Source organism: Globicephala melas, chromosome 2 (assembly GCF_963455315.2).
Source record: "Globicephala melas chromosome 2, mGloMel1.2, whole genome shotgun sequence".
NCBI classification, from domain to species: Eukaryota; Metazoa; Chordata; class Mammalia; order Artiodactyla; family Delphinidae; genus Globicephala; species Globicephala melas.
Window position 1 is genome coordinate 131,615,451 of NC_083315.2, and position 23,399 is coordinate 131,638,849.

The 23,399-nt window shown below is 50.5% G+C and overlaps 1 protein-coding gene across 7 annotated transcripts in view; it reads left to right on the forward strand.

Moving 5' to 3' along the window:
* SAMD4A (sterile alpha motif domain containing 4A) overlaps positions 1-22,125 on the forward strand; it is a 232,707-nt gene extending 210,582 nt beyond the window's left edge. For 5 of the 7 annotated variants that reach the window (XM_070044965.1, XM_070044969.1, XM_070044966.1 and 2 more), the window contains 5 exons: positions 4,160-4,361; positions 5,714-5,840; positions 13,518-13,601; positions 14,975-15,038; positions 19,297-22,125. In XM_070044965.1, the coding sequence (XP_069901066.1) occupies positions 4,160-4,361; positions 5,714-5,840; positions 13,518-13,601; positions 14,975-15,021 (460 nt within the window). In that variant the 3' untranslated portion in view covers positions 15,022-15,038; positions 19,297-22,125. The remainder of the gene's footprint in view (positions 1-4,159; positions 4,362-5,713; positions 5,841-13,517; positions 13,602-14,974; positions 15,039-19,296) is intronic. The other 2 variants (XM_030855027.2, XM_030855029.2) reach the window with 1 other exon arrangement.
* Positions 22,126-23,399: the final 1,274 nt, after the last annotated feature.

A 23,399-nucleotide genomic window follows, 5' to 3' on the forward strand; every position in this document is an offset into this window, starting at 1 on the left:
TTTATCAGGGCGCCCTATGACAAGTCCAGATCACATTCCTTAAACAGGTGGGGTTGGGGAAAAGCTGTAGAGGGAAAGAATTCCCAGAGGAAGAGCTGAATGTGATCTTGGGCAACTCAGTTGACATGGTCAAAATGACGGTATAGGTCTGGATGGGCATTGAGTGGGGAGTGGGTACGATCTAACGAACGCCCACAAAACACTTGGTGCTTTATCCACAACAGGGGGCTCTGAAAGGACAAAAACGGGTGGTTCTCTCCACACCTTAAGTGGTAGTGTAATTTTTTCTCCCTTCTGGCTGCAGACAAGCTAATTATAGTTGGTGGCAGGGTGAAGAGCCCAGTGCTAGTCTATTTTGGTCTGAGCTGCAATCTAAGAGTGGAGCAGTGCCATTCTTGATTTTTCATAGTACTTCAGCTTCTTGGATGTCGTTAAAAATAAGCCTCGTTGTACTTTAGAACCCATTACCTTAATCTGGTTTTAAGTTGAGGAATCTAATTGCATATTAAAGGTGAATTACAGTGACAATCTGGGGGAGGAATCACGGGGAGGGGTAGAGGGAAGCCTTGAACAATGACAGGGAGTTTTGGGGAGACAAGGGAATGACAATGATGCAGATATGCTGAAAAATCAACATTCTGTTTTACTTTTTTCAACATGAGCAGATAAATACTCATTTTTTTCGCTTGCACCTAGCAAGTTCTGAACTCATTTCTCAGTGCATATGTAGAAGCTCTGTCTGTGTTAAAAGGTTGGGCATTTATTTGCATAAGTGTGCCTTGAAACATCACTGTTTTATAAATTACTTCAGGGAGATAAGGCCAGTTGGAACTTGTGAAAAGTCTTCATTGAAGATTAATGTAAAAATTGAAGTGTTATCATATTCCAGCATATATAACACAGTTATTTATTAAACAAACATTTAGCATGTACTTTGTGCCAAGTGGGTATCCAAGCACTTAAGAATATTAATACATTTAATCCTTGCAACAGCCATATGAGGTAGAGGTGCTATTATCAACCCCAATTTACAGAAGAGTTGGGAGGCAGTGGCATCCGGGATTTGGACCAGGCAGGCCAGCGTCAGCTCCAGAGTCAGTGCTCTTAACCACTGCGGTTGCCGGGCAGCTCTCCTGGTCCCCGGATGATGTGCAGAAAAGAGAGTCAGACAAAACAATACTCTATTGCCAGCTCCTTGGCCCCAAGCCTCCCTGGAGGGTTGGGCGGACCACCTGTGCACCCTGAGGATTCCTGGGGGCCCAGATGAAAGGCGAGGCCTGCTCCTTAGCCTTCTTCCCTGGGGCTGCCCCCTTCCCAGGCTCTCCCTCTTCTCGACCCCCAAGAAAGGGGAGGAAGATCCGGACCCCTCTTGTAACACCAGGCCCTTGGGAGACAAGTTCCAAGAGGAAGAAGGAATTCAGAAGTTGAAGATGAAAACAGAGCTTTCAAGCTCTTTTGTCTTCCTCCCCGAAGTGCCATCCGCTGCTTCCGTCTGCCCTGCTCTGTCCTTGGTCCACATCACTGTTCCCCTTAACCTTGACTCCTCTACAGTGTTATTAACTGACGCTTGAATTGGGCTAACCCAAGGTTTGCCAGATTGGTCCTCCTTTTATTGATTAGATCAGGATGAATGCAGTCATCAATTATGGATGTTCAACTGGAAGTTGCTGAAGCTCCAGAAAATAATTCATTCTCATAAATATTACCTCTGGGATCTTTTTATGCTATTAATTTGCTTTGAAGACCTGTTTCTCCCATAATACAAAGGTAACTGCAGCCCAGCCCCTCCTTGAATTATCACAAATCCCAAATTAATTGGTTCTTATTAATGTTATTTTATCAGTCATTTCAAGGAAATGAACTCAGTTGGTTAGATGTAGGAAAGCACAGAAAGACACAGATGGGCAGAGCAAGAGAATGAGAAATGGAAACTGACGTTTGTCACTTTGTTCTCTCCCGAGAAAGAATGATTATTTCATTAAGCCTAGTGATCTGAAGTGACTTAAGCTTTCACTCTGGTTACCAGCAGCGGCAAGCCTCAATAAGCCTGACTTTGTAATAACCAAGTTTAGGACACCACGGTGAGGTCCACCGTCATTCGACGGCCTAACCAAATTCTCCCCTCCATCCAGCCTATCCCCAGAATGTTCTGGGCTCTACCAGCTCTGTGAATGCTAACTTTAGGAGTCCACGTTTCTCCCGTGACTAAATGTCCCATTACAGAATCCTCTGGCTACATTATATTGCTTAAGAATATAGTCTTGCCTGCCTGGAAGCACAAATCATTTTAGCATCACTCGCTGACTGCTCTGTTTTGCATATGAAATAACTTTTTAAAAATCCAACCAAAAAGGAAGATGAGCAAAAAAGCTGTCTGCACTAAATAAGGAAAAATCTTAGGAGAATACTAAATCATCATACCAGGTGGCCAAAATTCTGGCTCCAAAAACCAAAGGACTAGTTTTCATAGTTTAAAAAACAAAAACAACCCCCCACCCCTCAAAACAGCCACTTGATCCTTGTCTCCACCTGTCACATGTTGTCCATACCCCAGAGGAGGTCTCTTCCATCACTTGAGATTACTTCTGCTCCTCTGGGCCTGAATTTCTTCTTTCAAACCAAACATTTTAAACCTTAGTAAAAGAAGGAAGAAAGGGGGAGAATGGGAGAAAGAATAAGATAAACCAAGAGACCTAGAACCTGTGAGTGTCCTTCTCACCACGTGTACATGAGCCTCTGACTGGAATTGGGAACCATTCTTTTGGGTCACAAAAGCCTAGAAGTGGAAAAACACAGCCCAGAAATCAGTTGCCACCAGCTCACCGTGGCATTCTCTTCCCTGCTCCCGCCGCGCCCCCCCCCCCAGGAAATTTAGGAATTCTAAGGAAGAAACACTTTCTGAGATCAACTGTGCTGATGACTTAGATGCTCCACCCCACCACACACACACACACACACACCTCTCTCCCTCAGGAAATAACTGTTTTGCAGCACCTCCCCTCCCCATCATCTGGTTAAACTACGTCAGCTCTGCCTCCTGGAGTCTCCGCACAGGCTTGGTACAAACCTCCCCTGTGTGGCTGGGAAAGCAAGTCTATTCCATCTTGTGGCCATCGGAGGTAAAGCATTTTGACTGAAACATCAGTGAATGACTAAAGCTGACTCTTCTTGGAAAGAATGTGCTGGTTCCTGAAACCCTGCTGGCTGCCGTGCACCCTCCCAGAACTTGAGGCCTGCTGGAGAGGATGAGTTCTTCAGCACTGAGGTCACCAGACCAATGGGAGCACGGTGTCCGAGCATGATGCCACGGGTCCGCGGCTGCCTCCCTGCGTGGACCCAGGCGAAGCCTGTGACCTCCGGGTCTTTCTCTGGGGAGGGCCTGAGGAGTGGGGAACAGTCGGTGTCCTAGGTCCAGAGCGATTGCAAACATCATCATCTTCATTCTCATATCCCTCCTCTTCACCTGGAGTCAGAGCCCCAGACGTGGGGTCAGCTCTCCCATTTGGAGAGGTGATTATAATGCCAGAGACTCATTCCTTTGTTCACTCAGCCTGCGTTTACCGCCAGGAGCTGATCCAGGCAGGAGGGACCTGCAGGGTTGATGAGGACAGACACCATCTTTTTTCTCATGGAGCTTACGTCCTAGTGGGGCTCAGAGGCCACTCCTTCCAAGTCTGCTGTACAGACAGACATCAGAACCGGACTGTGGTCTGAAGGAAGGGGCACAGATCCTGGCTCTGCCGCTTTCTTACCGTGTGACCCCTTGACAGGAACGTGAGTGCTCAGGGCCCGTGACACAGTGGAAGAAGGCTGTAGAGCACACGGGTTAACCTTCTGGGCTCATAGTCCAGCACTGCCCCCCATGGCTGTGTGACCTTTGAGAAATTATTAAGCTCTCTGTTTTACTTCTCCAGCTGTAAATGGAGATAGAGTGCCTACTTCATAGGATTGAAGAATCAACATCAAAGTCCCAGGGCGGTGCACGTGATGTTAGCTCTCAGATGTTAGCTGTCATTTAGTCATAGAACCCTGACCCCCGTAGACCTCATAACGGTCAAAATGTGAGCAGACCCCAAGGAGGCATCCTGCTGGCAGCCCGGGGGTTGGGAAGGGCTGAGGGTGACTGATGGCCTCTGTTCTTCCCTCTTGGCTCTCACAGCCGCGGCTTCGGGCAGTCCAACTCCCTCCCGACGGCTGGCTCTGTGGGCGGTGGCATGGGGAGGCGGAACCCACGCCAGTACCAGATCCCCTCCCGGAACGTCCCTTCCGCCCGCCTTGGCCTCCTGGGCACCAGCGGATTCGTCAGCTCCACCCAGCGCAACACCGCAGCCAACCCCACCATCATGAAACAAGGAAGACAGGTCTGCTCGGCCCCGGGGAGGAGGGTGGGCAGGCCCAGCTCAGGGCCTGAGGCTCCGGACAGCCCCCCAGACAACCCCAAGGCGAGAGGAGAGGCCCGGGGGGGCTAGACTGAGGACGGTTGTCCCTGTGGCTCAGAGGTTGTTTGCACTGTTTCTCGGGAAGACAAAGCGAGGCCACGGCAGCAACTGGCTTTGTGGGGATTTTGTTTAGGCTGCCCCACGACCGCTTTAACCTTGGGGACCCTGCACACGGGGGGCCTTTAGGAAGAAATGCAAGACCTGTTTCTTCTTCGCCTTGATCCTTGACCTGCCCCAGCAGATCCCACTGCCTTCCAAATTTGGCTTCCAGAGCATCTGAGGGCTTCTTAGCCTTTTTATCTGAGGCAAATAGCTCCTTTGTCATGGTCCCAGCTGTGGTGGAGAACCCACAGGAAGGAGCCTGAGAAAGGCTGTCACAGGGAGAATTGAAACATTCTCAGGCGGTCAAGGCCAGGCTGCCCAGAGATTCTCGCCATGGGATATAGAGCCACAACCTCTGTCCCCTGGGTCCTCGTCCCAGTACTCCCACCCTCCCACCCAGCGCCTCCCACCTGTGTAGCCCCTGCTCTGTGGGGACTCTGCAGGTCGGGGCTGGGGTTAGAGGGACACCAAGTGAGTCTGAGGTTCTGGGTTGTCATGAGAAACTAAGGGATGAGAGCTTGATTTACAAAACAGGAAACAGTTCCTGGCAAGACAGGCAGGATTCACTCCCCCCAGGGAAACAGCACAGGGTAGGAAAAAGCCCCACTCTCTGACCATTGTGGGAAGCCCCCAGATGGGCCCAAGAGGAAATCACTGCTAGGACACCCGCGTAATAATAAACACACAAGCTGACTTGTGCCAGCTCTTTGCCAGCTGAGAGGTTCTTTTTTCTCCTCCTTGCTTTGTAGTAAATTGTAAGAATCTCAGAGAGAAAATCAACTGAGAGCCCTGAAATAGTTTGTGCTCTTCGTTGCAGACATTTATAGAACTCCCCCCATTTCCTAGAAAAGTGATAGGAAAAGCAAAGGCAACAGAAGGGATAAAAAGAGTTTTGGAGCTAGCAAGGGAGATTGGTGTCCAGATTAAGTGAGGCTTAGAGAGGAGCCTGAGGCTAAGGACGTTTCGCCCCGGGGTGGGGGGGGGAGGGGGGGACTGAACGGAACGGAATCTAAAGCCCCTCTCTCTGAATAAGCAGATGGATCGTGCTGGCCTATAAGCCCTTTCCCAGAAGTTAGCAGAGAGTCCTCCCAGGGTACTTGCCTCCTGGATTCTGGCTGGGGGCCCCCCCAGGTGTCCGGAGTAATGGGTTCTGCTTTCGTGTTTCTCCCTAGAACCTCTGGTTCGCCAACCCTGGGGGCAGCAACAGCATGCCAAGCCGCACCCACAGCTCAGTCCAAAGGACCCGCTCGCTGCCCGTGCACACTTCACCGCAGAATATGCTGATGTTCCAACAGCCAGGTAGGGCCCAGCCCTCCATCCTTCGCTCTCCTCTCGGGGAGGCCAGGTCACCAAAATAGATGCCCCAGTGAACCCAGGCAGAAAGTGCTTAGCCTCAACTGTCACCATGCATTCTTTTGAGCTTATAGAAGCCTTTCCTTTTTTAAACTGTGTCTTGCCAGCATGAATAGCGGCTGGTTGGCTGGGAGCCAGCACACGGAGCTCGAGTTGGTTGTGATCTGTTGGGGGTATTTTTGATTCTAGTTATATTTCTGGATTGATGAACCCAGGGATATTACGGGGGGGTTTTCAGGGGGGAGTTGGGAGGGGTTTCATGTGTAGTGTGTGTGTCGTTGGTATATACGTGGGGGAATGTGTAGATAGTGAGACAGAGAAAGAAAACTTGACAGTGCGATGCTGAGAGACCTCCCCCTGGTTTGGGAGCTCCTTGCACACGTGACCGCTGATCCAGCCATCTTCCCTCTACTTGGTTAAAGAGCATCTTGGTGCACCTCATGTCAATTTCACCTTTGACCACGCCTCCTCAGAGTAGCCAGAATTACATACAGCCAACAGATGCCTGCACCTTCTTCTGTGCAGACAGTGACCTCTTAGACTCCATGAGTAATGCAAAGCCCCGCAAGCAATTACTACATGGGTCGCACCTGGAAGAAGGTCCTCACCCTGGGTAGACATGCTCTGTACCATGTCTTACAGGAGTTTGAGGGGAAATGTCACTGTGGCCTGGGTGGGCAAAGAAGCTTCTCAGAGTCATAGGTGAGCTTCAGGGAGCAGAGGGTGAAGAGGTGGAAAGAGGAGGGTGGAGTTGCAAGCAGAAGGAGCCAAGATAGCAAGACTGCAAGGGTATCGAGTCCCACGGCGGCTCGGCAGAGGGGTCAGGCTGAAGTAGCGGCAGGTAGACCAAGGGAGCTGGAAAGACTGCAGCCAAAGGTGGGACGCTGAATCCAAGGCCGAGGAGCTCAGACTCCAGCTGCTCTCAGTGAGGAATCGATAAAAGATTTTGAGCAGGGGCGTCAGACAGGGCTAAGCATGGAGGAGTGAAGGGAAGGCAGGCTGGAGGAGGAGAGGCCACCGAGGAGAAGGGCGGGTGCCGATAGCAGGGAGCCACCAGGGCATAAGGTATGTCAGGAAAGGACGGGACGTCCACAGAGTCCAGATGCTGGTTGAAAATGGCTTCTTGATGGGCGTCCCTGGTGGCGCAGTGGTTGAGAGTCCGCCTGCCGATGCAGGGGACACGGGTTCGTGCCCCGGTCTGGGAAGATCCCACATGCCGCGGAGCGGCTGGGCCCGTGAGCCATGGCCGCTGAGCCTGCGCGTCCGGAGCCTGTGCTCCGCAACGAGAGAGGCACTTTTGTTTTAAAGCTCCTTTTCTTCATTTTGATACTTGCTCTTTTTCTTCCCAGGAAGAAATACTTAATAAAATTTTGGGGGTTGTGAAGGCCTTCTCCCTGGGTCATTTAGTCCCAGCCTCTGTTTTCATGTAGAATTATGTATAATCCATTCCCAGTAAAAAGAGAATCTGGACAAGATTTGAAGACATCCTGGGCACGAGACCTTTCACCTTAAATGAATAGTTCACCCTGACCTCAGCCCCAGGACTGCAGCCCAGCCACCGTGCAACCTCACGGGAGCCCTCGCGTAGCCGACCGCTCTCTTCCAATCCTAACATACTTGTAGACTTCTCCATTCTTTCCTACCTCTTTTTTCCTCCCTGCAGCTCTCTTCCAAGTCCTCAGTCACCCTCTTTGTCCCCCATCTTAATTGGGCAGACCAGGCCCACCAGGAAGATCTGGGCCATCCCTGGGAGAAGAACCATTTGGGTCTGTTGATCTGAATCCTCCACCTGCACTATGTTTCCCCTCTGCTCTTATACAGCAACGCTGAACAGTTGGCTTATGCCCAGGTCAGCTATGACCCTAACATTGTCTCCACCCTCTTCCCGTGAAGCCTCTTGTTCCCATAGTTAAAGAATCAAATACTACCAAACAGCTTGTAAGAGAAAATGACTCTCCCTGCCCTCCCCTCCCAGCCCAGAGTCCCATCTCCAGAAGCAGCACTTCCAGCTGTTTTCAGTTTTCCTGGTAGTTATCTGCAAGTCTCTCAATAATGTTCTTCACATACTGGACTTAGAACCCTTGGGTTATTGTTGTTGTTTTAATTAACCTCTCACCCGAACATGACAAACCCACTTCCAGCAAGGCCCTGATGAGGCAAGGCATTTCTGGTAACCACGGCCCAGGGACAGGACTGCTCCGTATTTCCTGACTGCAAATACCCTGGTTAGGGCTCAGCAGAAGCCACTCCTAAGTCCTGCCCGGCACCCTTGGCCCATGTCGGGTGGCTCTCCCTGAGACATGGCCATGAAGGGCGAGGCAGGGCACAGCTGTGACCCAGGATCCCTGGCTAAAGGGAAAGCAGGCTGCAGAAAGTCCCCCCATGGGCGCAGAAAGTTCCTCCTCAGCCTTTGCATCTAGGGCCTGAGGGCCGGGGGCTGGGACTAGACCATAAGCCTCACATCAGGTAGGCAGATATCAGGACGGCAGAAAGCGGCTTTCATCTTTACACAAGCAGTAGTAATTGTGAACGCAAAGTGGAATAGAGATGTGCGACCAACCCAAAATTGAATACTCAGAAAACTGTGCTACATTCCAACATAGTGGTTTCCTCCTGGCCATTAGATGTCTTCAAAGCACCCATTTTGACCCATCTGAGCAAATCTTGAAGACTACACTACATTCTAAGGAAGTTTGGATTCTATAAACTTAAAATAATCCCATCAAGATGATGGAATGTCTCCAAAGAATAAAGAAAAGCCTGGGGGCTAGAACCAGCCTCCAAGTTGTGTATCAATTCATCAGTCACCTTGCTTGAATTTGCGAGACACTTCTTTCTTTCCTGGACCTACAGAATCCGTGGGCCCCTTGGAGGCCAGGGCAGGAGGGGTGGTTCTCCACTTCATTCCCATGTGGACAGATTTAAAATGTTTCCCAGGACAAGCCAGGAGAGCCATCGGTGATTGTTGCCTCTTGCTGGCCTGTGGGATGAGTAAGAAACATGAAGCTGGTCCTCCCAGAGAGGAGGACAGGGTCTGATACCATCACCGGGGGGTGACGAGCTCAAAAGCAGGGTGGCGCCTGGCGAGAGGGGTCATGTTTCTCCGAGAGGTAGGCTGTTTTCCCAACTGGAAAATTAGTTTGGAAACTGCTCGCAGAATGACACCTTATCTTGGAAGCAGACCCTGCTGACCTGGGCTCCGCCACCCCTGGGATCAGAGAGGATCTCAGAGCAGCCCTGGCGTGACACTAGGAGGCCACGGAAGTTCCTCGCCACCTAGAGGGCCTGACGGGAAAGGGCAGAGGGGGCCAGCAGCTGACTTCAAAGGAAAAGCATGGAGAAAGGTAGACGGGGCAGCCTCACAGGGGACCTCATCCTTCCCTTGCACAAAACCATGTGCAAACTACCTTTGGTGCTGGACCACCCAGATGTGAGATGGGTAAAGCAGTGCCTTACCTGGCAGCATTTCATGATGTGACATATCTGTTCTCCATCGCAAACCTCCCCTATGCAGCGGCTCATGACTGGAATCCTTCCATCATTAGAATACCTGGGAGCATAGTGCACAAAGCTGTTATCATTCCTTTCTCCTTACTGTGAGTGAGTTTCAGACTGCTTCCAGAGAACTGCCTTTAGAAAGAGAGGGGAGAGGGGGAGTGCCGTCAGTGCACTGGCTCCGCTGAGGGGATGGAAGGGGCTGCCCTGCAGAAGCAGAGGCCAGAGCAGGGACCCACTTAGAGTACCTGATCAACATTTGCTCCCTCCTTCTAGTAATCCAAGGCAAACAGCCCTGCTCAGGACTGACAGAGGATGGGCAGGGAGGTTGGCAAATGAATCAGTTCTATCACAGCCAAGAACCCAGCTGGGTCTGTGCCCCACTGCTTCTGAGAGCCAAATTCAGAGAGACCGACTTGAGGCAAGATGGTACAATAGTGTCGTGTACCATAGTCTGCTCATCATTTTTTGTGAAAATGTGGGTCCCATAGGATTTCCGCAGCACTTAGTTCTGCAGGTCTAGGAGTGAGGTCCCCAGAGAAGAGCTCCATTCCCCACAGCAGATTCAGGGAGCGACTGCGTACCTGTGTTCCCTGCCACCTGCCCACCACTACCAGCTCTGCACGGCCGCATTGGCCCATTTCCCTGCCGGCACTGATCTCTTTTCCTTTTGACACCATTCTCCCCCTTTCCTCTTGGTTCCTGCCTTCCCTTTATCTTCCTTCCTCCCCTCATCACAGTTGTGTAGCTCCCACTTCTGCATTCCCTGCCCCTTCCTCAAGAGACTGACTTTCCTCATTTCTCGCCTTCCAGCAACCCACTTCTCACTCAACCAGACTCAAAGCCCTCCTGGTTTACTCAGCAGAGTGGCCTCAGCTGTCATTGGCAAAGTGGGATTCTCAAGGTTTTTCCTAGAATGCCCCAACCTGCTGCTTATTCTAAAGTCCTAAAAACATTGGCCTCTTTACCTCAGCCTCAGGGACTTGGAGAGAGAGGCAGAAGGACACTTCAGGCCAGGTGGACCCTGCAGCAACACCTCATTAGGGATGGGCACTGCTTCCTTCCGGAATCCTCTTGACCCTGGGCCTGAACAGCAGTCCCTGTTCTTGTGGGACTTCTGAAAAGGCACAATTTGAAAGTCCCACATCAGCCTAGACTTTGGGCATCCTAGAACTGGGGATCCTCAAATACATCCTAAATACTGGAAGGGTCTGATGGGGAGGGGAAGAATCCCTCGTACTCAGAGATGCCATCTGAGCTAAGGAAACAGGCCTGCTCGGGCAACAGGACAGAAGGCTCGGAGTCTATCCTTTTTGCCCTCCCGAAGACTCGAAACTACACCTACCTGGTCTGTTACAGCTGGGGGCCCAGGATAAACGCAATGAGCCCCCAGGCTGAGCAGAAGCAAGGACAAGAGTTGGTCTGTGGTCCAAGTGGACCTGTGGGCAGGAGCTGCCCACACGCTTAGTCGGGGCATGGAGAGCTCTGCCCACCAAGCCACCCGTGGCTGAGGGCTTCCAGCCGAGATGGAAGCTGCTCTTCACCCGTCTGGTCTCCCTCTGTCTCCTGTGTGCAGGGAGATGCCACGGATCTGTTTTTATCAAATACACAATTAAAAAGTCACACTATTAGGAAACTCTGGAGTGTGAACATACGGGCTTCTCCCAAGACTTAGAATTTTTCAAAGCTGCTCTGAGAGTGGTTAGGAGTCACGACTCCCCCGTGCAACAGAGGGAAGAGCTGGAGGATAAAAAGCAAGCATGCCGACTTTCAACCTAAAAGAGCAGCCACTAGGGTTTGGAGATTCTGGAGCAGAGAGCCCCACATTTCTCAGCCCCCCTTTTTTTGGAACACGCAATCCCAGGCTTGGAAAATGCCATTTTGCTGCGTGTTGGCAAGAAATCCTGCAGCTGAAACACTTCTCTCCAAATGTCGAGCATCTTTATTTATCCAAATCTCTCCACAGTGTTTGTTTAAAGGGGAGTGCTAGAGAGTAAACTAAATTTTACAATGAGCATATGGATGGCTGTAACTGCTGGGGTTTTTTTTTTTTATTTGCTAACTGGCTATATATAAAATTGTGTTTCTATTTTATAGATTTCACACCCTGAAGGCTGCTAATTTTTGCATGCATATGATTTTCACATGAATGGATGAAAATACTAAAATACTCTTCCCTCTGGGTTGTTTAATTGCCCGACCCTACTCAGAGCAGTGGTGGATGGGGGTGTGGGGAAACCAGCTTCCCTAGAAGCCCAGTTGTCCTCTGTCTGCTCATGAACTGGCACAGTTGTCTTTCAGACCCATCGATGCTGGAACTGGTGTCAGAAAGAACCTTATCTGCTCCCCAGCGTTCATATCGATCGCTTTTGCCAACCTTCTCTTTGAGAATTTTAAATAACGGAAACGACATCTGCCTCTGAATTAGCTGGTAATGGGGAACACAGATTGCAGGGAAGGCTGAAATATATAGCTCCTCGAGGAAAACAAATACTTTGGTTTAGCCATTCGTTTCAACTTCCCCTCCCACCAAACCATCAACCTCATTTTTCATTCCCTCCCCGCTCCGGCCCCAAGCGCCCCCTAGTGGAGATGCGAAGGAGCCAGGAAATGGCCTGCAGTTTGGGCCTCAGGATCCTTTCCCCACTTTACAGATAGAAGAGCTAAGGCCCAAAGAAGGGAACAGCTTCCCAGGGTCACACAGGAAGGCAGTGGCAACGCTGAGACTCCCCCAGGCACTCAGAACATATCCCACTGCTGATTTTTTCTGCCCTCCCCCATAGGATTTCACAGTTCTGTCCGAGTTTCACAGTAGCTGTCCGTTTCCTTCTATTTCCATCTTTTTCATCACTCCATAGACAGGTAATGAGGTGTGCAGAAGGCCATGGCTGGGTATCATGGGAGAGTCAGAGAAATCTGAGAGCATCGTCGCTGTCTGCAAGGCACTTCCAAACTAGTTAAGGATGTTCAAGGGTTCCACAGGATAGGGAGGTTGGGGGAGGTGCTGACGGTGAGCCCTAGCACGACAGAGGAGGCTCAGGGGTGCCTCCCCCTTGGAGGAGAGATAGGGAGGGTCCACATGGTAGAGGGGGCTTTGTGGTTAGAATGCACAGTATTGTCCTGGGTAGCGGGAACCCTCAGAACAGACGTCTCAGCCCTTGCTTTCCAGTGCTTGGAGTTGGAGAGTGTTGACAGGCATGGCAGGCATGCAGTGTGCAGTGGAGCAGCAGCTCTGGGTGAGACCCATGTGGCTTCCTGTGCCAGCTCCGTGTCGGCTGGCTAGCCTTGACAAGTCACTTAGCCTCTGGGAGCCCCACTTGAGAACTGGACACCCAGCAGGGTCTTGGACTCAGAAGAGGCTCTTGCCAGGCTGTGGTTTCCGTTTCCTGCTCCTTGTAATGAAGCAGAAATGCATCAGGCCCCAGTTCTAGGCACAGGGAGCACAGCCAAGTCCTGCTCCAATGAAGCAAACACTCAACTGGGAGGAGGTGACAAATACACACATGTCAGGCGTTGGTGATGGCGATGAAGAGAAATAAAGCAGAGAAAAGGGATGGGGTGGAAAAATTCTGTTCACATACAATGAACAGAAAGTCCTTTCCAAGGAGACGGTAGAGCCAGAGACGTGACAGCAGGCAGAGAGTGAGCCATGGAAATGTCCAGGGACCAGCATTCTGGGCAGAGGGAACAGCAGTGCAAAGGCCCTGGGGTAGAAAAGGGCCTGGTGGGGAGTGAAGGAAGGGGTTGCTGTACGAAGGCAGAGAGGTAACGAGAGGCCAGGTCTTCGGGGCCTTGCAAGCCGTGGCAAGGGGTTGGCTTTTACTCCGATGGGAAGCCGCCGGAGGGGTCTGAGCAGAGGCCTGGCAGACTGTGACCATGACAGCTATTTTTAGGCACCAATTTTTTTCCAGCTGCAGTGGCCTCAGTGCGTCTAACAGACTCAGAGGTTGGTTGAACCCGAGTCCAGCTCACCCTCCACGCCGGCCCTGTTGGTCTCTCCCGCCCCCCGAGTCCTCCCAGGGAGGCACTCCAAACCCTCACCCTGGCAGGTGGAGCCAGTGACACCATGCCTACTTCCTCCTTGCTCTCAGAGCCCCTGTCACCAGCGGAACCCTTTGTCCCTTGCAGAATTCCAGCTTCCCGTGACTGAACCTGACATCAACAACAGGCTGGAGTCCTTGTGCCTCAGTATGACCGAGCACGCCCTGGGAGGTGAGTGCATCCTCCCCGCATGGCACTGCACGCCTGGGAGAACCCCCAGCCACGTGCCATTCTCCACAGCTCGGGAGAGAGGGAAGGGCACAGGCCGAGGAGGCAGGGGACAGGGAGGGAGAGGGAGAGTGGCTGCAGCGCGCTGTCGGACCCTCGTCAAGCCTCGCCATACACGGGGGCCGCCAGCGCCCTTGCTCCTCCTTCTCTGGGAGGTGCCTCGGGGCCCCGGAGACCGAGGCTGCCCTCTTTCCCCAGAGGCTCCACCCCCCGGGGCACACTGGAGTCCCAGCCCCGCAGCTGTCCTAGCCCAGTGCGGGCGCTGGAGTAGCCAGGAACACAAGACGTGGCTTTTAGTGGAAACATTCCCCCACAGCACTGGATTCCTTCCTTCTCGGCACTAGATCCCCCAGTCCGGTCCAAGCGTATCCCAACTTGCTCTAAAAATAGAATTTCTGAAACCAAAATCCCTTCTTGTTTTTACATCTCCCTGTTCCAATGGCTTCCACAACGCCCAGAGCCCCAAGCAGTCCAAGGCGTCCTTCGCAGCGTGACAGGGACGGTCTAGTTGGATGCGCCAGGGGTGTGCAGGGCTGCAGCCCCTGGAGGAGCTCCCAGAAGCAGCTGGGTCGTCCCACTGTGTGTTTGGTCTGCAGCCCTGCATCGTCACAACAGCCCTGGGAGGCCTTCAGTGCCCTCCTGGTACTAAACGGGTGCCTTCCTCTGGCCTGGACTCACTGCCAGCCCTGGGGATGTTTGGCAGACAGAGGAGAGACGTCCGCCCCTTCCTGCCAACCTCCAGGGAGGCTGTGAGTCATGGAGATTGAGACAGGCCTCCTGTGACCCTTCCCGACAGCCCTGTCCGGTCTGGACGTGCTCACCCACCGCAGAGCCAGAGACGGGTACACGGAGAGGCACAATTTGTGCTAGCCCAGCAGCAGCAGAAAGAAAGGCTGTCATAAGCCACTGCTCCAGAGAGCTTTGTCCTCCTGACCAGGGGTGTTTAGATTTTCAGTCTCTACAAACACAGGCTTATCCTGAAACCAAATAGGACAAAGGTAAATGCTCTGTGTGGAGCAGAGTACAGGCCGGGACTGCACCCACCTGACCTCACCCATGCAAGGGTCTCCATAGCCTGGAGAAAGCCTCCGCTCCGTACCAGAAGGGAGCTAGCTGAAGGCCTCCCAGGGCTGCTGAGCAGACAGACGGTGGGGTGCACAGCTCCCTCCGTGACCCCCCGCGGGGGTTCCGGGGAACCCCATTTGCAAACACCACTCTCTCCCTTGGCCATTCAGTTCAGATCTTAGAAGCTTTACGGCACCACTGGTTCATTCCCGGTACGTCCGCGTGTGGTGCCACCAGCTCCTCTTCTCCAGGTAACCGAGGAGGTTGGGTCAGCACCCTGACAGCCCCTGACGAGTAATGGGAAACAACCCAAAGGTCCGTCGGCAGATGAATATGGATGGACGAGATGCACTATAGCCACACGGTGGAATGCCATTCAGCCTCGGAAAGGAACGAAGTACTGTTACATGGCTGATCTGTGAAAGCATTATGCTAATGGGTGAAAAAGCCAGACACAAAACGCCACACCGTGTGTGATTCCCTTAACGTGACACGTCCAGGATAGGCAAACCTACAGAGACATAAGGCAGATCGGTGGCTGCCAGGGTTTGGAGGGCAGTGGGAATGGAGCGTGGCTGCTAACGGGCACCAGATTTCTCTCGGGGGTGACAAAATAGCCTGGAATTAGATGGTGGTGATGGCTGCGCAACTCTCGTGAATATGCTCAAAGCCACCGAGCTGTACACTTTAAAAGGGTGACGTTTGTGGTGTGCAAATTATATCTCAATTTTGTCCTAAACGGAAGGCCTCCGGACCTGAGCCTTCAGCCCAGGCTCAGCCCCCTGTAGGCAGCCCAGGTGCCCTCCCACCTGACACCTGACGGGCGCTGGCTGGCAGGGCGACTCCACTGAGTCCTGCATTGCCTGTGAGAGTCAGCCAGGAGGACTGACCTCCCCCCGGGCTTGACAGATCTCAGGTAATTGGTGTGTTGGAAGCTCTTCTCAATCTGCTAAGTGCTAGCATCATCATCATCATTAAGAGCAGTAATGCCAAATGCTCTTTATTAAAGGGAGGTCTTCATTTGAAAGACTCCATTTTTAGCCTGTTCTTCTATTTTTACAGGAAACATCTGTGAACTGGTTTTTTTGCTAATGTTTTCATCTCGTTAATCTCCTAAGCCTTTTTATTGCTGTGTTTTTTCTCAATAATCCTCTCTGGTGGGAAGCCTCATAAGCAGTTTCCTGAGCAGGGAATGCAAATTAGGTTCAGGGTGGCCCAGTTGGGTGCGGTGGCAGCGGTGTGCCCTCCCACTGTGACAGCACCTTTCTGCTGGCCGACCCCCGCCAGGTGCCAACGGAGATGACTTTGCTGGGAACAGAACTTCTGCCAGTGAGTGAAGTTATCTTACACGAAGACGAATGACCAGGGAGAGGAAAGCAGAGTAGTAAAAGATGCTCCTCTGCTTGTATCTCAAGGAAAGAGGGGGAGGGCTTCCCTGGTGGCGCAGTGGTTGAGAGTCCGCCTGCCGATGCAGGGGACACGGGTTCGTGCCCCGGTCCGGGAGGGTCCCGCATGCCGCGGAGCGGCTGGGCCCGTGAGCCGTGGCCGCTGGGCCTGCGCGTCCGGAGCCTGTGCTCCGCAGCGGGAGAGGCCACAACAGCGAGAGGCCCGCGTACCGAAAAAAAAAAGAAAAGAAGGGGAGAGGTGTCCAAGTTCCTAGGACACCACATCCCAGGATGGCCATTCTAACGGGGCTGCTCCCCGGGCCCCAAGCCTTGGGGCCCATCCTTTTGTGCTGGCATCTCTGCTTTTTCAGTCTCCTCCAGTAACTGCTGCCCTCTGGGTGTTGGTCGAAGCTACTTCCTATCCATCTTCCTATCCTACCTTCCCTATCCATCTCCTTTTCTCTCCCCAGGCCCCTCCGACAGAACCGGTGAGGAAGCCCAGGGGGTGGGTTGCCTCTGCCATCTTGGTTTGTGAGTCTTTATTTAAGGCTTTCATCTGGCTCTGCTGGGCTTGCTCCTGACTGGTGGCCCCAGGTGTTCAGGGAGACTCAGTTCCAGCAGAATGAGTCTGCGAGGCTCCGCGCGGCAGAATGGCATCCATAGTGAATCAAACCATAAAGAGGAATGCACGGTCCATCCTCGGATGTTCTGGGGTTTGTGCTTCACCTGATCCCATTGTCATTCCTTCCCACCTTCTCTCCTCACTCCTTCTTGGGACTTAAAGCTCCACTTATAGCCGATATAAGTGCAAATCGGGAAAAGGTTCCACTTTCTCAAGACATTATTCTGCCTTTCATTTGAAATTTGCCATAGTAATTATAAAACCTATGATGGTTGCATGTGAATGGTGCCCCTTTGAATTGTGCAGTGCACGACCCGCACAACTGTAAATAGTGAGTCTGGACTTAACCTACTGGTCATTTCCCTGCAGGTGAATACCACCCACCACCCTTGGAGGATGAGGTATAGGGTGAGAATTCTGTGAAAATGCAACTTGGGGCTGGGTTAGTTGAGATTTTCTTGTTTACAGCTCCTCACTTCAACAGCTATGAAAGGTTGACATTAATAAATGGACGAGTTGAGGCCCAGCAAGGGTGTGCACTGCGCTTCTCCAGACGAGGGAGTGGCCTCTGCACCCTCACCCCACCCACACGTGTGTGTGCACATATACACACACTCACTGTTCTCCCACAGCCAGTTACCACTGCTGGGCCACCACTCAAGAGGCTACGGTCGACGTGCGTAGAAGGCAGGAAGAGGTGATTCGTTCACATCTGGGGACCTCTAGGATTGATAATCTGAAACAACAGATGCTCTCAGGGGCCATTTGCTTCCCTTCTTTAAAATCTCTCAAAAAATCATGTAGAACTTTACACACACACACACACACACACACATGAGTACAAGTAAAACTGGGAAAATCTGTAAGATGGGTAGATTACATCAATGTCACTATCTTGGTGGTAATACTATACTATACTTTTGCAAAATGTTACCTTAGGGGCAAACTCAGAAACAGGGTGCTCTTTCTTATGTGGACCGACAGTGATCTCATTAAAAATCTGAATGAAAGAAACATTCTCCCTCCAAGTCCCTGCTGGCAAGATGCCAGCCTGGCACCACCCATGAGGCGGCCAGGAGGCCCCTGCAGTGGGCTCAGTGCTCCCCTGTATCACTTAGGTCCTCCAGCTTTCCCTGGAACAGTCGGCCACGCCCCTCTCACACCTGAGCTCTGCCCACTGCATCTAGACGCACCTCTGCGAGACGGGCCTTGTGATGCGGAGGTTTAGACCAAGACACATCTACTGACATGTGGACGTCAGCGAAACCAGGGAGGCATCCTGCATCCCATCCTGGCCTTCATTTAGTGGTCACTGAACATAGTCATTTCTACCTCCTATGACTAATCCATGCCTCTCTCTGCTCACTGGAGAAACTCTAGCATGGACCATTGTAGGGACCTCTTAACTGGCTCACCTACCACCAGCCATGCCAGAGAAACCATTCTGAAGTCAAATCTGGTTACTCTACCACTTACAAATCCCCAATTACCTATGTCCAAGCTCCTGTTAATAGTACACAAGACCCTTACGGTCTGATTCTGGGGACTCTCCCACAGTCCCGTGTGAAAAGGGGTTGGGCAGCCGTCGGCTCCCTCTGTGGTCTGACTCACTCATGGCCTCTCCTCTCTGACAGGCATGTCCCCCACTTTCTCTATAGCCTGGTTTCACCGATTCTCCATAACACCGACATGGCATATGCTGGGCGGCCTCAGCACTCTTCCGTGTCCACTGGATCTTTCAGTTCCAGGTGCCAAAAAAAAATCTCACCCTGGTGTCTCTGCCCCCGATCAGATTCTTGAGACAGAGAATCTGGATCAGGTTGGGTCAGCTGCATCCCCCTGGTCTGCTCAGCTGTGATCAGAGATCACAGTCACCACCACTCATCCCTGGCCTTTCAGCAGGGACTCAGGGGGAAAGGGAGATGCTCCCAAAGAAAGGGACATGAGCTGGACAGGTCCACCTGCATGTGTATTGCAAAACCTAGCTGGCTCTCTGCCGTATCTCCTGCCACTCCTCCTGTCCTTCATCCTAAACCTCCAGCCCGCCCCCAGGCCCACCATTTGATGAGCAGCATCACACCTGTACATGAGCTGTATGCCCTCCCCACCCTAATACTCTCCTGCCTCCTCTTTTCTTCTCCTACCAGACCATCTACAAAGTCATTTTCTTTCTCTGTGAAACCATCCTTGACTTCCAAGGGCAACCTAAACACTCCTTCCCCCTTGTTCCTGCTGTGCCTGGTACATACTCCATTACAGCAACCATCCCTCATGTGTCATTGTCAGTGTACATGTCTGTGTCCTGTCTAGGATATATATATACTTGGACAAAGTGTGAGGATTAGGTCTTTTCATCTTGGTTTCCAGGCTCAGTATGGCTCCTGGCAAAAATAGCTATGTTGAGTGGGTGGGTATGTGAAGAATGAGTGAATGGATGGATGGATGAATTTAAACCTTATCTGTCCTCAGAGACTGGAAGGTCCAATATGCATGATGCTGGAATCGGTGGGCATGAATGGAATTGCTTTGCTCACCTGTGCCCATTGTGTCCTCCTTTCTCTCCCAGACGGGGTTGACCGGACCTCCACAATCTAGAGCTGAAGATGAGAGTGACCGCGCTGGCCGTGAAATCGACTGCTGCGGGTCCAGTGTTAGCCATCTTCAGGGTTGCACAGAATCCTCCAAGATACTTTGCAGCCATTTCTTTTCCCCTGGTCCCTCTCCCATTTTGATTTTGTGAGAGCGTAGGTCGTCCTTGTAAACATATCAGTAGACCTGGGACTGGTTATTTCGTCATTTGTTTCTGTCGTGGGATGGCTTGGTGTGGGGCATGGGGAGGGATCTCTAAGGGAAACATAGGACTGGGAACGGGTGGAGGGAATGCAAGTGGCTTCTTGGATGGAAATGAGGGGGAAAATAAAGAGGGTACCGCTTGGAAAGAGATGAGAGACTTGGGAGGGAGGCAGAAGCCCCAGCCCTTGGGAGCCTTCTCAGAAGCCTGCCTTCAGAGTCAGGCCCCGGGAGGAAAGCACGGATGCCTGCGACCAAAGCACAACGGCGGCTCGCTCTTTTATGTCTCCCCTGATTGGATTCCCTGAGGCCCCTGCTTGAAATCCAGCCGCAGAAGAAGTCAACATGGCAACGGGGGCAGGAAGGGAGAAATTCCCTCCAACAAAATTTCAGATAAACTTTGATTTGTGTATTGTTTACATAACAATTTTAAAGGGTACATAATGTGTAAAGAGTTGGGCTAGAACTTTTCTTCATACTATGGTTTTTGTAAAGGATTTGTTGCTATGGATTCATTTTTTCCTCTATTTTTATAATAGCAGCAGGGTTGTCTTTTTAAATGGCTGCCAAGCTCTGCTTCTCGGGAAGACGGAGCTGTCACGTAGGCCTGAGTTGTGTCTCCCACCTGTGGGTGGGAGAAGTGTGTAGGTGGAGTTGAGGATGTGGCTGGAGTGGGCGGAGCACTGGGCAGGGCGCCACCATGTGATCGGTTATGGGATTGCGCGCAGTCACCTAGGGAGTCTAAAGGAATCCTGCTGCCCTTTCTACGCTGGATTTGCTTCTCACCCGGAGAACCTCTTTCTCCCCACCCTACCATGGGGTGTCATCCTATCAGTCCTGGCCTCGCTACACACACACACACACACACACACACACGTGGGTACAAGTTTCACTGGAGGAGAAAAGGCAAGGATGGATATTTTTCCCTAGCAAGAGGCCTTAATACCCAGATAATAAGCTCAAAAGGCCGCTTTTGGGGGGGTTGCTCTCAGGAACCCCAGCCTGGGGGCTGCAGCCCCTTGGCTCGCTCACCGCTGAGGAAGAGGAGGAAAAGAGCAAGGTCCGGCAACAGTGTATAAACGGTCAGTCAGCAAGTGGCAGAGAGAGCTGCGGGGAGACATCCCAGGTGGGCAGTGGAAGAAGATGTGAGAAAGGTCGACTTCATGATGGAAATGATGATTCTATCACGTACGTCAGGGATTTGCTGTGTTGTCGGCTGATTTATCCACCCGCATGGAAGGGAGACAAAACTACTACTTAACATGGTGAGAGATTAACAAACTATGCTACCAAAAAGTAATAGCTCTATTTCTTAAGGGCAAGAAAGACTACGTTTGGAATTTGATGCAACAGAGGGTATTAGAGGAAATCCAAGAGGAGCTGTGCTCTGCGCTGGAAAATTGGGTTGTGTAAATGATGGTGTGACGGCTCAGCCAGAGGCGAGATCAGGGAGATGGTAGGAGGCCTGTTTATTGAATGGGTGTCTGGTACCATTTTGGGGGTTTGTTTTTTTAGCAAAGTCAGAGTCGAAATTAAAGAGATCAGACCATGAAAATCACTGCGTTTGCTTGGGGTTATGTTTTAAAATAATGAAGTAAATACAATTTAAAAGGCCTTAATGAAATCCAAACAGCTTTCTTCTACCTTCAAGATTGAAAACGTACACCCAACACAGCCTTGGATGTTGTGAAGCTTGCAAAGTCTTCTTAAGGTCTAAAATGTGGGAACATCTTAACCACAGAGAGCCTTTAGCAAGCAAAGAACATTGAATCCACAACATCCTGCACTGCATTTTATAAAAAAGGGGGGCTCTCCATGGGTGACTATGTTCTAAAGATGCAAATTCATTTGCAGAAAGAGGCAGCATTTTTTAGTTGATATGTTTTAACCAAGTGCCATTAACATTCATCCTCCACTCCCCTTTTCTAAGCAAGCTTAGGGTTACTTGGGGGATGTGTTGGGATGGACAATCGTGTGAGCCAGGAAGGACAAGTCAAAGATGTTGAAGGCCAAAGGCAAGACCAGAGGGTTTGCGAAGGTGTTTTTTGGATGCTAAGAACGTTAATGGAAGAAAAAAAACAGTGGTATAACACATCTTGTGGAGAAATTAAAAAGCATTCAGATCTGCTGCAAAACACGTATATCCATAAACACTCGGGTTGTTCAGAAAACAGATTGTGAACACAATCACATGAGCATGAATCCTTTAAAAGGATGAAGACCTTAAAGTATTTGCAAATCTGAATTTCTATTTATTCCTTCACTGAATATAGAAACAATGGTTATCTGATTATTAGAGATATTATTTTGGATATGTTACTTATTAACTTGCTATGGCTGGTAACCATGATAAAGTCTGTTATTAATAACAACATAATTCTTTTTTTAAAAGAAAAGCTTATTTTTCATTGACTGTGTATAGATTTATCTACTTAGTTGTGTTCTGCTCTTAGTGTTTTAATTTTTTTTTTAAGTTGACTGTTCTGATAAATTTTAGGCGCCTGTCCCCACCTTGTTTTGAGTCCTGTGTTGACTGCAGGTATACAGCTCAATCTAAAAATCCTAAAGCAAAAGAACTTTATTTATAAAAAAAAAAAAAATCAAACAGTTGCATGCATAGAAGGCTGTGAAGTCGGATATTTAGTAATAAAGCGGCAGTGCCTTTTTTTGTATTTACCCATTGACCCCCAAATGCAACTGTTTTATATTAAGTAAATAGTAAACATTAAAAATCTCAGAGTAAAATCTATTTCACTACATGGGTTTTTTTTCTCCCCTTGTTCTGATTTAAGCAGTGTGTATTTGACATCTCTACATTGTCCCAGGGACAGTGGTGTTCTACGATATTGTTATCATGTATGATGTTTTATTGGTGCTTTTTATTCATAGTGGTTTCTTACCAGAAACAGTAGGAAGACACACATGAACTGTGTACAAGAAATGAAACATTGCTGCTGATATGTTTTGTTTTGTTTTCCACATGCTTTTTGAGTTTCACTTTTTAAACCAAGGGCCAGCAAGCAAAATCAATGCCCTGAAGAGGGCGGCTGTTTGCACCAAGCTCTCCAATGCTGTGTATTGACGGTCCCTTTCTGGTACTCAGGATTGGAGCTAGAGCTGGGCCCCCTCTCCCATTCATTTGAAGAGACACTGAGGGAAACAAGGTTTTCTTTTGAGGTGTCGTTGGCTGCCTTTTATGGAATGGGAGCCTTCTCCGGGTGTTCTGTTCTTCTGCCCCTCTTGTAGCTACTGCCAGTGCAAGGTTTGTAGATGCACGTTCCCCCTCTGGAACCGGGATCTCCCTGAGAGCCTGGCCTGGGGGCTGAGCTGGGTTGAATGCATAGGCGCACAACCAGAAGGGCAGCGAGGGGAGGAGAAAGCAGCCCCCATCTCGGTGGCCCTCTGGGGATGTCTTGGGCAGGTGGCCCCAGCTTGGGTGCAGGGAAACAGCCTAACCAAGGCGTTCAGGTGTGCCTGTTACAAGAAGGCCCTGGGGAAGGATAATTTGCACATGGGGCTGTGATAACACTAATGTTGATTTTTTGTTTTACAAGTCATCAGAGATGTTTGCAAAGTGAGTTTTATTTTTTTGTAATTCCTTTATCTTTACTTAAAGGTGAATGTGTATTCCTCTGGGAGGAATAGGAAGAAAACAGGAATGTTAATAATGTCAAACAGAAGACTTCCTCCCTTATTAATATATAACCCTCATGTATTTATGCCTAATGTAAGCTGACTTTTAAAAAGCTTTCTTTTGTTGCATGCCCCATGCAGACATCCCTATTGTACATGCATGCCTTTCGTCCTGTTTTCCTGTATAAAGTTAGTGAACAAAGAACTATTTTTGCCTAGTTCATGTTGCCAAGCAATGCATATTTT